This window comes from Salvelinus sp. IW2-2015, linkage group LG6.2, assembly GCF_002910315.2.
Source record: "Salvelinus sp. IW2-2015 linkage group LG6.2, ASM291031v2, whole genome shotgun sequence".
Classification (NCBI taxonomy): Eukaryota; Metazoa; Chordata; class Actinopteri; order Salmoniformes; family Salmonidae; genus Salvelinus; species Salvelinus sp. IW2-2015.
Genome location: NC_036846.1, coordinates 11,618,063 through 11,629,771, shown reverse-complemented (window position 1 = coordinate 11,629,771; position 11,709 = coordinate 11,618,063). Strand labels below are relative to the sequence as shown.

Below are 11,709 nucleotides of genomic sequence, written 5' to 3'. Positions count from 1 at the left end.
CTGTTGGGAATTTAAAATGAGGGATCAAGGGATGAGGAGATTATCCACCTGAGAGAGGAAGGGAGCGACAGAGAGGGAGGGAGAGAGCGAGATAAGGGAGAGACAGAGAGAGGGAGGGAGAGAGAGGGAGGGAGAGAGAGGGAGGGAGAGACACAGAGAGCGAGGGAGAAACGGAGGGAGCGGGAGAGAGACGGGGGAGGGGGAAAGAGAGAGGGAGGGAGAGACAGAGAGAGGGAAGGAGAAAGAGAGGGAGGGAGAGAGAAAGATAGAGAGAGCAACAAAGAGAGTGGGAGAGGGAGAGGAGAGAAAGAGGAGAGCGAGACGGGGAGAGTAAGAGAAAAAGCAAGAGAGCGAGAACGACAGACAGAGAGAGAAAACAACAACACCTTACCTTCCCAGAAAAAAAGATTACTGTATCTTATTCTTACCCCCTAATTTCCCAGTCATGTGGTAGATGGAAGCAGTTGGCTCAAGATGGCCATCGTCTCTTCACTCTGCTAGGTCCACAGATGAGAGTGGCTAAACACAGTATTAGCTGTCCACTCAAAGGCTTTACCCTGATCCTTCAGGTCACTTCTTTGTCCCCCTGGCGTCTAAACTGGGCACTTTAGGTCTGTTTTGCAAGCCTTTGGGCAGATTTAGAAAGAATGGGGGATAATGTTTATTTACTGTATTTTGGCATGAACACTTGTGCCCAAAAGCTGAGTGAGTGAGTTACTTGTTGCTCCCTTGATTGAGTTGTCGAGAGGTTAGAGGTGGTAGAGGAAGTCCGATAGAGATGGAGGGGAGGAGGGATTGATGATGTGAACTGTGTTTACCCATACCAAGTGCTAAGCCATGCAAGATGGTACGCTGGTCACCTATATCAGTCTTTCTGCAGCAGTATGTCTTCAAGTGGTGGTTCCATAGTGCAAAGAAGCATATATTCACAGAATATCAAGCAACTTGATCTATCCAAGAGAAGTAAACTGACTAAATATATGATAACATTTCCAACTATGGTTAAATGTACGTTTGCTATTTTTGAAAATATGTACATAAACGCACATAAATCCAACAGATGCAGAATCAGAGGAAGAGATTGATCATAAAATATGATAGGAGTGCTGTAACAGAGATTCAAATGTCAGTGAAGTATGCAGTGCTCCAGGCCATGAAGTAGATTGTCACCTAAATCTGAGTTGTAAGCGTCTTTTGTCCAGAAGATGGCGATAGAGGACTGAATAAACCTTGACAATAGTTCTTGCTCTGAGTCAGCTCTATTCCACCACTAGGGACAATCCACTGCTGAGTCACACATTCACATTTACAGTTTTTGACAATTGCTTACACATGATTTCTGAAACTATGGCTCCTTTTCTCTGGACTCTACTCACAAAACCCCAAAACACAGACACAACATGCAAAACGTCACACAATTCTCGCAAAACCAAACGCTTAATTCAAAACTATTTAAACTCTTCTCAAAATTGTGTTTTTGCGTCAAAACTCTACACACAAACCATCAAATGATTAGCTCTTATACACGCCAACTACACACGGATGTGACAAATGTAAAACACTACTATCTTGTGTCTTTTGCATATTCAGTGCGCAGTGGAGTCCACGGCAGTTTGTCATAGCACTCACACGTACATGTATGTGCACAAATATATACAGTATGTATGCATATAGTATATATTTACACTATAAACAGAAAGGCAAGGGGGGGGAAATTAAATATATTTCTTTCTCAAAACATTGTATTTTCATCCAGATTTCAGGATGAACAGTAACAGACAAAACACATACAGTAGATGATAAACAAATAGGCTTGTTACGATAAAGAGAAAAACAATTAGGGTGCATCCTGTCTCCTATTTGGGTCTGGCCACAGCACCTCATCAACATCACAAGCGATGTTCTCTCTGGTTTAAAAGCAGGGGAAGTAACATCTGGAGGGGAGTATCCAGCCCTGGCATGCCCCCTCGTCTGTGTCACCACAGGCCTCCTCCGTCCCCTGGAGAAGGGGTATGCATTGGTGGGGTTGGCGATCGTACACCTTCCAACGCCACGCAGAAAAGATCTCTTCTATTGGGTTTAGAAATGGAGAATATGGTGGTAGGTTGAGCATCAACTTGCGGATGGTCATTGAACCAATTGCGGACCACAGCAGCCCGGTGGGAAACTCACGTTGTCCCAGATGACAACAAACCTGGACTGCTCTGGCCCATTCCTCTGGTCAATGGGAATGAGGATATTATGCAGGGTGTCAAGGAAGGTGATAATGTGGGCAGTATTATAAGGACCGAGAGTGGCATGTTGATGAAGGACACTGTTCTGACTAATGGCTGCACTCATTGTGATGTTACCACCACGCTGTCCAGGGACATTGACGATGGCGCGGTGTCCTATGAGGTTTCTTCCCCTGCGTCTTGTTTTGGCTAGGTTAAAGCCGACCTCGTCAACAAAATCATGATGCTCTGCAGCAGCATCTAGTTCCATAACTCTCTGAAACAGACCAGACAAAACATTATTGTATGACAGTATGAATAGACATAGAGCAGTCAATATGTAGCACAATACACGGGAATATAGTACCAATGACAGGATAGTATAGCTTACTTGTACGTATTCATAGCGCAGTTGTTTCACTCTGTCAGAATTTGGCTCAAATGGTACTCCGTAGAGCTGCTTCATACGAATCTGATGGCGTTTCAGGAGACGGCCAAGTGCGGATAAACTCACCCTATTTATGTTACTGAATGTTTATGTTGTCAGTGATGATGTGGTGTTGCAGAAGTCATAAACGTATGCTGTTGTTTGAAATGACCATATTCGCTATGTGTTGTTCCTGCTCTGCTGTGAACAGCCGGTTTCTTCCTCCATTGATGGGTCGTCTAGCAATTCTGCAAAAACATGATGTGAATGGTTAGGGTGCAAGACTTCTTTCAGTGTGAAATGAAATGTTACTGTAGTGCTATAAGTGCTGCAGTGCTGTAAGTACAGCAGCATGGTATAGAGCAGTGGTTCCCAAACATTTTATAGTCCTGTACCCCTTCAAACATTCAACCTCCAGCTCCGTACCCCCTCTAGCACCAGGGTCAGCGCACTCTCAAATGTTGTTTTTTGCCATTATTGTAAGCCTGCCACACACATACAACATATTTATTAAACATAAGAATGAGTGTGAGTTTTTCTCACAACCCGGTTCGTGGGAAGTGACAAAGAGCTCTTATAGGACCAGGGCACAAATAATAATATAATAATAATCAATAATTTTGCTCTTTATTTCACCATCTTACATATAAAACCTTAATTGTTCATCGAAAATTGTGAATATCTCACCACAGGTTAATGAGAAGGGTGTGCTTGAAAGGATGCACATAACTCTGCAATGTTGGGTTGTATTGGAGAGAGTCTCAGTCTTAAATCATTTTCCACACACAGTCTGTGCCTGTATTTAGTTTTCATGCTAGTGAGGGCCTAGAATCTACTCACATACTGTACGTGGTTGCAAAGGGCATCAGTGTCTTAACAGCGCGATTTGCCAAGGCAGGATACTCTGAGCGCAGCCCAATCCAGAAATCTGGCAGTGGCATCTGATTCAATTCAATTTTCACAGAACTGCTTGTTGCAATTTCGATGAGTCTCTCTTGTTCAGATATCTGTAAGTGGACTGGAGGCAGGGCAGGAAAGGGATGATGAATCCAGCTTGTGTCAACCGTTTCGGGAAAGTATCTGTGTAATTGCGCACCCAACTCACTCGAGTGCTTCACTATATCACATTTGACATTGTCCGTAAGCTTAAATTAATTTGCACACAAAAAATCATACAATGATGGAAAGATCTGTGTGTTGTCCTTATTAATGCAGACAGAGAAGAGCTCCAACTTCTTAATCATGTCCTCAATTTTGTCCCGCACATTGAATATAGTTGCGGAGAGTCCCTGTAATCCTAGATTCAGATCATTCAGGGGAGAAAAAACATCACCCAGATAGGCCAGTCGTGTGAGAAACTCATCATCATGCAAGGTCAGACAAGTGAAAATTATGGTCAGTAAAGAAAACTTTAAGCTCATCTCTCAATTWAAAAAAACGTGTCAATACTTTGCCCCTTGATAACCAGCGCACTTCTGTATGTTGTAAAAGCGTTACATGGTCGCTGCCCATATCATTGCAAAGTGCAGAAAATACACAAGGGTTCAGGGGCCTTGCTTTAACAAAGTTAACCATAGTGTCCAAAATGTCTTTCAAGCTGTCAGGCATTCCCTTGGCAGCAAGAGCCTCTCGGTGGATGCTGCAGTGTACCCAAGTGACGTCGAGAGCAACTGCTTGCACGCACATTACCACTCCACTATATCTCCCTGTCATGGCTTTTGCGCCATCAGTGGCTACATCCGGACCGTTAGTGGAATTCCCGTGAGAGAGTAACGGTTAATGTGATTGGATGTTAATTATTTGACTAGGCTACCTGAATTTGACATTGTGTTGTTATTTTGCTGAACACTAGATGGTTTAATTTTATTTTTGGCAGTGAAACTAGGCTACTCAGGCAAGAAAAAAAACTCACCCAAATGTATAGCCCCATTGGAAAATATAAATTGACTGTATGAAAATGTGAAGAAAAAATATATAAAGCAAAATCTTTAAAAAAACAAAATCTTTGTTTCAATTTTTTTTATGTGAATCACATTTTTAGTTAGCGTACCCCCAAAAGCATTGCACGTACCCCTGTCATAATGAACAGTTATAATATTTATTATATTATGTAAACTAAACATAAAAATGTTAAATAAAAATAAATATCAAAACATATTCATGAAAGGGGCAAACTGCAGTTGCTACATCAATTTTTGGACATATAAATTAAAGGGTGACTGCATTTATTTAAAAAAAAATGTGAATCACATTTTTATTTGGCGTACCCCCGACGGCATTGGCATTGGGGGTATATTCAATCTTTTGATGTTAAAGTACTGCAAAGTCTCTCTCTCTTATAACACTCAGACATTCCATTCTCAATACTGCAAAGGGAAGACAGAGAAAATGTACAACAAATTTACAAAAAAAATATGGCAAATAGAAATCACAACTAGATGGTTTTCACAGATAGATGGGAGGGGTTGAGCGTAGCTGAAGGATGGGGCTAAAAACAAACAAAAGATAACTAATGTAAAATATACTGTTCTTGTAAAATGTATATAGTATGTATAAGCTGGAAGTAGGAGCCTAAGTGTTGTTGTCCATTAGTTTACTCCAATTAGGGGAGGGTGGTAGGGTTATGGGAAAATAATAACAATACCAAAAATAATAATAATAATAAAAAAATAAGCTATTTTTGTTTATTTTTGATCAATTTAATTGAAAACAATCACAGTAAGATACTGAATTGTTAGCCAGAAATGATTTGATATTGAGATAAAAAAAACAGCTGCATTGGAACTTTAAAGTATTTTTTAAAGATATTACTAATGTTACTGTCCCCACTACAACAACAAACATACTTAAATACATTTTGTCCTTGAAACATTAAATTGAAACATTAATTGAAATACTGTAGAATTCCATTCATTCCTATGGGGAATGCTCCAACTGGGGAGTACCAATTTGGCCGCCAGTGACTTTAAAGCCTCTCATTGGGCAATACATACCATGAGCAATCCAGGGTTATATAAACACTGAACAAAAATATAAACACACCATGTAAATTCTTGGTCCCATGTTTCATAAGCTGAAATAAATAATGAATAACAGAAAGGAAAACGCTGCACACTGCTGCTTATGCTCCCAGGTGATATTTATTTATAACAAAGTTTTGACCCTTAGGTCTTCATCAGGCATCCATATCCTCAGGTGGGGGTGGAAAGTCCTATATATAGGGGCAGTACTCAGTGAAATAAATATTAAATGATGCTAGAAATGTTCCATATGCACAAAAAGCTTATTTCTCTCAAATTTTGTGCACAAATGTTGTTTTTGTTAGTGAGCATTTCTCCTTTGCCAAGATAATCCAACTACTTGACAGGTGTGGCATATAATTTGATTAAGCAGCATGATCATTACAAAGGTGTGCCTTGTGCTGGGGACAATAAAAGTTAGTTTTGTCACAACACAATGTGCAGTTTTGTCACAACACAATGCCACAGATGTCTCAAGTTATGAGGGAATGTCCGATTGGCATGCTGACTGCAGAAATGTCCACCAGAGCTGTTGCCAGAGAATTTCAACCAGGCCTCACAACCGCAGACCACGCGTAACCACGCCAGCCCAGGACCTCCACATCCGGCTTCTTCACCTGTGGGCTCGTCTGAGACCAGCCACCCAGACAGTTGATGAAATTGATGAATATATTTGTAATAAAGTCCTTTTGTGGGGAAAAACTCACTCGTATTGGCTGGGCCTGGCTCCCCAGTGGGTGGGTATGTCTTCCAAGTGTGTGGGCCTATACCCTCCTGGGCCCACCCATGGCTGCGCCCCTGCCCAGTCATGTGAAATTCATAGATTAAGGCCTAATTTATTTATTTAAATTGACTGATTTCCTTATATGAACTGTAACTCAGTAAAATCTTTGATATTGTTGCATGTTGCGTTCATATTTTTGTTCAGTCTACATTATTGGTCTCTCCTCATGTTCACAGTATCAGTAATGTAATCCATTTCTAATGTATCTCGGGTGAAATGGTGAATTCATTCTAACTCAGTTCATAACTTTGTCAAGTCCCATTTCTTTCTTTCTCCTATGCCGGTCTTTTAGCCTAAATCTTTTCCTTTAGATTTCCTATTTTTAATGGAATTGCTCAACATGCTCGACAAGTACTCACTTTTTCACATCTACTGCATTTAATTTGATGAAATGTTGTCTTATATCCAGTCTTTATATCTTCCATAATTGTCCATAGTCCTACATATTTAAGTAATATTCTGTTCCAGTTACTGCTATGTTGAAGATGCACCCCCCCCCCCCCTCAAAATGGTTAATCGGTTTCATGATGTGTATGAGCTTGAATCACTTGACATTGTGGGGGTTGGGGAACTTGCATTGGTGCAATGTTTAACCATTTGTTAGACAAGCGTAAGTATACATTGAGCAGTCTGGCTGAACATACATTGACTTGATTGAATTGTTATGGTTTCATATTCCTCACCTTACTTGATCCTTCTCCCCAATCAAATTAAGCCAATGTGGAGTAGTCTTCTGCAGAGTAGGCCTATATATGAAAAGGCTGCACTGTATGATACTGTAGGAGTGTCAGAAATGCACACCTGTACACACAAGGACACACACACACACACACAATACCCTTATCTCAACATTGACCAACTCTCTAAAATGTAGTGTTTATGATAACACCAGAGATATGGCGGAATAGAAAGGATATTGAGTTTATCTGACATGAATTTGCTTATCTTAATCTCTATGATGATAGCAGCCTAATTCCACATGTATGGTATGACTGCTTATCACCCACCTACAGCTACTGACCATAATTGCAGGGTTGATTCACATGTGACTATAATTGAACCAATAGCAGGGTTGATACACATGTGACTATAATTGAACCAATAGCAGGGTTGATACATATGTGACTATAATTAAACCAATAGCAGGGTTCATACTGTACATGTGATGGCCAAAGGTTACAGTGTTATGGCACCTATACAGTACCTGATTGTTGCTTGTGACACCAGTGCAGACAGATATGCTTGTTGCCATTGAGTGTTTTCATTCTCTTCAGCTGTAATGAGCAATGAAGTGTTCTCACTTAGGATATAATTACATGTTTATTTTGTTATAGAATAATGCATGTTTTCAATTACTTCCATTGACATTTGTGAGATGCAGTTACTTCTGCATGTGATTAACAACGTTTTCTTAACCTTAGGTAATTTAGTTCAGTCTAAACTTTAAACAACCTCATTTGTTTTGTACCTATGATGCATGTTTCAAGGTATGTTCTGTATGTAGTGTAGCTGTGTGTGAAGCTGTTTTCAGTATCTAACAGACACAAGAACAATGATCTATTATGATGTTGGGGCTTTGGATTCTCAGCCTAAACTAGCAGGTGGAATCTCTGCAATTGTTTGGTCAGACCATGCTCCAGGTATGCAACTTAACCAGTTTAGCTCTTGGCTAAAGGCCCAGTGCAGTCAAAAACATGATTTCCCTGTGTTCTATATATATTGCCACACTATGAGGTTGGAATAATACTGTGAAATTGAGAAAATTATGATAATGCAATTTGTTAATAGACTAATAAGAGAGTACCAAACCTCTCTGCCAATAACAGCTAGTTTTCAGACAGTCCTAGCAAAATTCTTGCTTGAGAAATTGCTCTTTGCTAAGAAGCTATTTTAGTTTAATTTTGACCATTTTAATTGAAAACAATCACAGTAAGGTACTTAATTGTTACCCAGAAATGATGCGATATGAGGATAAAAACGGCTGCATTGGACCTTTAAGATTTTATTGAAAACAGATGAGGTGCAAAAGCTCTCTTTCTCACACTCTCACACACATGTGCATGCACACACACACACCTTCTCTGCACACTGTGAATAAACTCCAATGAAATACAAGCTGCTAAGGGCTGAGGCATGATTTCCCCTTGATTTGTACTCTTCACCTTTACTAACATACAACTAAACCACAATGACTAATTGATATGAAGTGAATGTTATATGTGATGCCAATGCCAAGACAGTCGTTGCTGAGATTAAAATAAGCAGACATGACACTGTAGGTGTAATAACACTCCTTGTTTGCACTCTTGGTTCTTTAGCAACAATGATTTACATTGATACAGTGTGAATGCACAATAACATGACAGACACCATTAAAAGATACAGGTTACTTAAAGTTATAACATTGAATTTTGACAATTGCATGTTTGTTTTTTTAAACATAAATATGTTTTAAATTCAATACACTTCGATGTCCACTGGTCTTGAGGCATTTTTCTGTTACCGTTTCTTTCATTAAAGTCTTTGGAAATGTATAGCGTCTCGCTTTCAAATGTGGTCTGCGACTTTGTGAGGTCATTACTGGCAGGTGAACAGATCACTGTCAGACTCCGTTTCCCATCATGCCACACATTGAATCAGTGTGGTCACAATCAAAATTTTCTCCAATGGGCCTTCAGATCAGATGTTTGTATGTAACAAAGCAACCTTCCCCTTTGATGCCTTTTGGCATCGTTTAAGCCCATATCTGACCTTTATCAAGATCTTTATCAAGATGATATGCATATAATATGAAAAAATTGAGGGAAACCTAAAACCTGAGAAAAATATTGTTTTGCAATGATGGGTACAGAAGTTACAGTGTCATTTGCTTCATCGGCACACAAAAGTCACACAAAAGGCTACCTCTCACACACTCCCAGTGTCTAAAACGATTCAACAAAAAACAGAAAAGCAAAGGACAATGAAGAAATGACAAAAAACACCTAGATGGTTTCAATCGTACATTTAAGTCCCCGCATTCTTCATAAGTACCAATACATTTCCTATTTATCAAGTAACACCTTTTCAAGTAGATGTACTTCCTTTATCAGGTAAAAAATTAACTGTTCCATTAATATGGAGAATCAAGTGGGAGCCAAAGAAACATCAGGTAAAGGACACACTGACTGTTTGTCGCCTTGGTAGGTAGTGCTCCTTCCTCAGTGCAGCTCTCTAGAGATGGCACCTCCGTCAAAGTGAAGGATTTTACATCTGCGCGTTAGTAGTATGCTCAAGCACAAATGGACAGCAGTCCCACCTTTTGTTCCCTCGTGTTCTACACACCCCTCCCAACCTCCCTCTTTCATTCCTCCACCCATCCGTCAAATCATTCATYCATCCATTTGCCGATAATTCTCCCCATCTCCTCAGTCCTTGCGTTTCGTGTCCATCAGTCTCCCTTCTTTCTTTCCCTCTCAAAACGCGTCTACTGTGTCTTCCTGGCGGCTGCGGCAGCGGCTTCTGCTTTAGCTGCGGCGGCCTTCTTGGTCTTGTCAATGTAGGCCTCGTGGAAGAACTGGCAGAAGAGCACAAAGTAGCTGAGGTACATAAGCGAGGACCACACAATGTTCTGCACGTGAGACGGGCACTCCTGACCCTGCTGCATCCACGAGTACACCAGGTAGTTCACCACGCAGCCAACCAGCATCTGGGTGATCTGCGTGAGTGTGATGAACATGGCGAAATTCCTTGAGACCTTGAAGCCGGCCGCCCTCAGTGCGTAGTAAGAGTACATGACGGAGTGGACCAGGTAGTTCATGGTCATGAACCAGCCACCACCAGCCACCATGTCCTTGTAGGAGTACCAGGAGTAGAGCAGAACAGTGATGTGATGGTACCAGTGGAGGAAGATGAGCTTCTGCTTCCGCAGCACAATGAACAGGGTGTCACCTGCATGATGGGTGTGGAGAGAGAGAGAGAGAGAGAGAGAGAGAGAGAGAGAGAGAGAGAGAGAGAGAGAGAGAGAGAGAGAGAGAGAGAGAGAGAGAGAGAGAGAGAGAGAGAGAGAGAGAGAGAGAGAGAGAGAGAGAGAGTGTCAGTTATAAATGGAAAGGAACCAAAGCGCGCACCTTTACATAGCAAGTCATCAATTTCAGGTACACCTTATTACTAGCATTAAGTTTTATTTAAGCGTCCTCTTCTAATAACCTCATGTTCTTGGTAAATCAATGTTAAAAGATCATGATGGCAACATTTAGGAGCGATAAGACAAAGTGAGGACCCAAATAAATATTTTCAGTGCTCATGTTTAATAAAATGTAATCACAGATACATGCGCTGTGGGTTCTCAGAATTGTTATGCTGTAGGTGTCAACATACAATAACAATATGCGTGAGCAGAGCAGTCTCCAGGGTGTATCTGTTTAAAAGCAGAGCAGTCTCCAGGTGTATCTGTTTAAAAGCAGAGCAGTCTCCAGGGTGTATCTGTTTAAAGGCAGAGCAGTCTCCAGGGTGTATCTGTTTAAAAGCAGAGCAGTCTCCAGGGTGTATCTGTTTAAAGCAGAGCAGTCTCCAGGGTGTATCTGTTTAAAAGCAGAGCAGTCTCCAGGGTGTATCTGTTTAAAAGCAGAGCATTCTCCAGGGTGTATCTGTTTAAAAGCAGAGCATTCTCCAGGGTGTATCTGTTTAAAAGCAGAGCAGTCTCCAGGGTGTATCTGTTTAAAAGCAGAGCATTCTCCAGGGTGTATCTGTTTAAAAGCAGAGCATTCTCCAGGGTGTATCTGTTTAAAAGCAGAGCATTCTCCAGGGTGTATCTGTTTAAAAGCAGAGCAGTCTCCAGGGTGTATCTGTTTAAACGCAGAGCATTCTCCAGGGTGTATCTGTTTAAAAGCAGAGCAGTCTCCAGGGTGTATCTGCTTAAAAGCAGAGCAGTCTCCAGGGTGTATCTGTTTAAAAGCAGAGCATTTCCCAGGGTGTATCTGTTTAAAAGCAGAGCAGTCTCCAGGGTGTATCTGTTTAAAAGCAGAGCAGTCTCCAGGGTGTATCTGTTTAAACGCAGAGCATTCTCCAGGGTGTATCTGTTTAAACGCAGAGCAGTCTCCAGGGTGTATCTGTTTAAAAGCAGAGCATTCTCCAGGGTGTATCTGTTTAAAAGCAGAGCATTCTCCAGGGTGTATCTGTTTAAAAGCAGAGCATCTCCAGGGTGTATCTGTTTAAAAGCAGAGCATTCTCCAGGGTGTATCTGTTTAAAAGCAGAGCAGTCTCCAGGGTGTATCTGTTTAAATG

The 11,709-nt window shown here is 41.0% G+C and overlaps 1 protein-coding gene across 1 annotated transcript in view; it reads right to left on the bottom strand.

Annotated features, from left to right (window-relative positions):
- Nucleotides 1-8,724: 8,724 nt before the first annotated feature.
- elovl6 (ELOVL fatty acid elongase 6) overlaps nt 8,725-11,709 on the bottom strand; it is a 24,912-nt gene continuing 21,927 nt past the window's right edge. Inside the window, exon 4 of the mRNA XM_023990161.2 lies at nt 8,725-10,374. Coding sequence (XP_023845929.1) covers nt 9,911-10,374 — 464 coding nt within the window. The 3' untranslated portion in view covers nt 8,725-9,910. The remainder of the gene's footprint in view (nt 10,375-11,709) is intronic.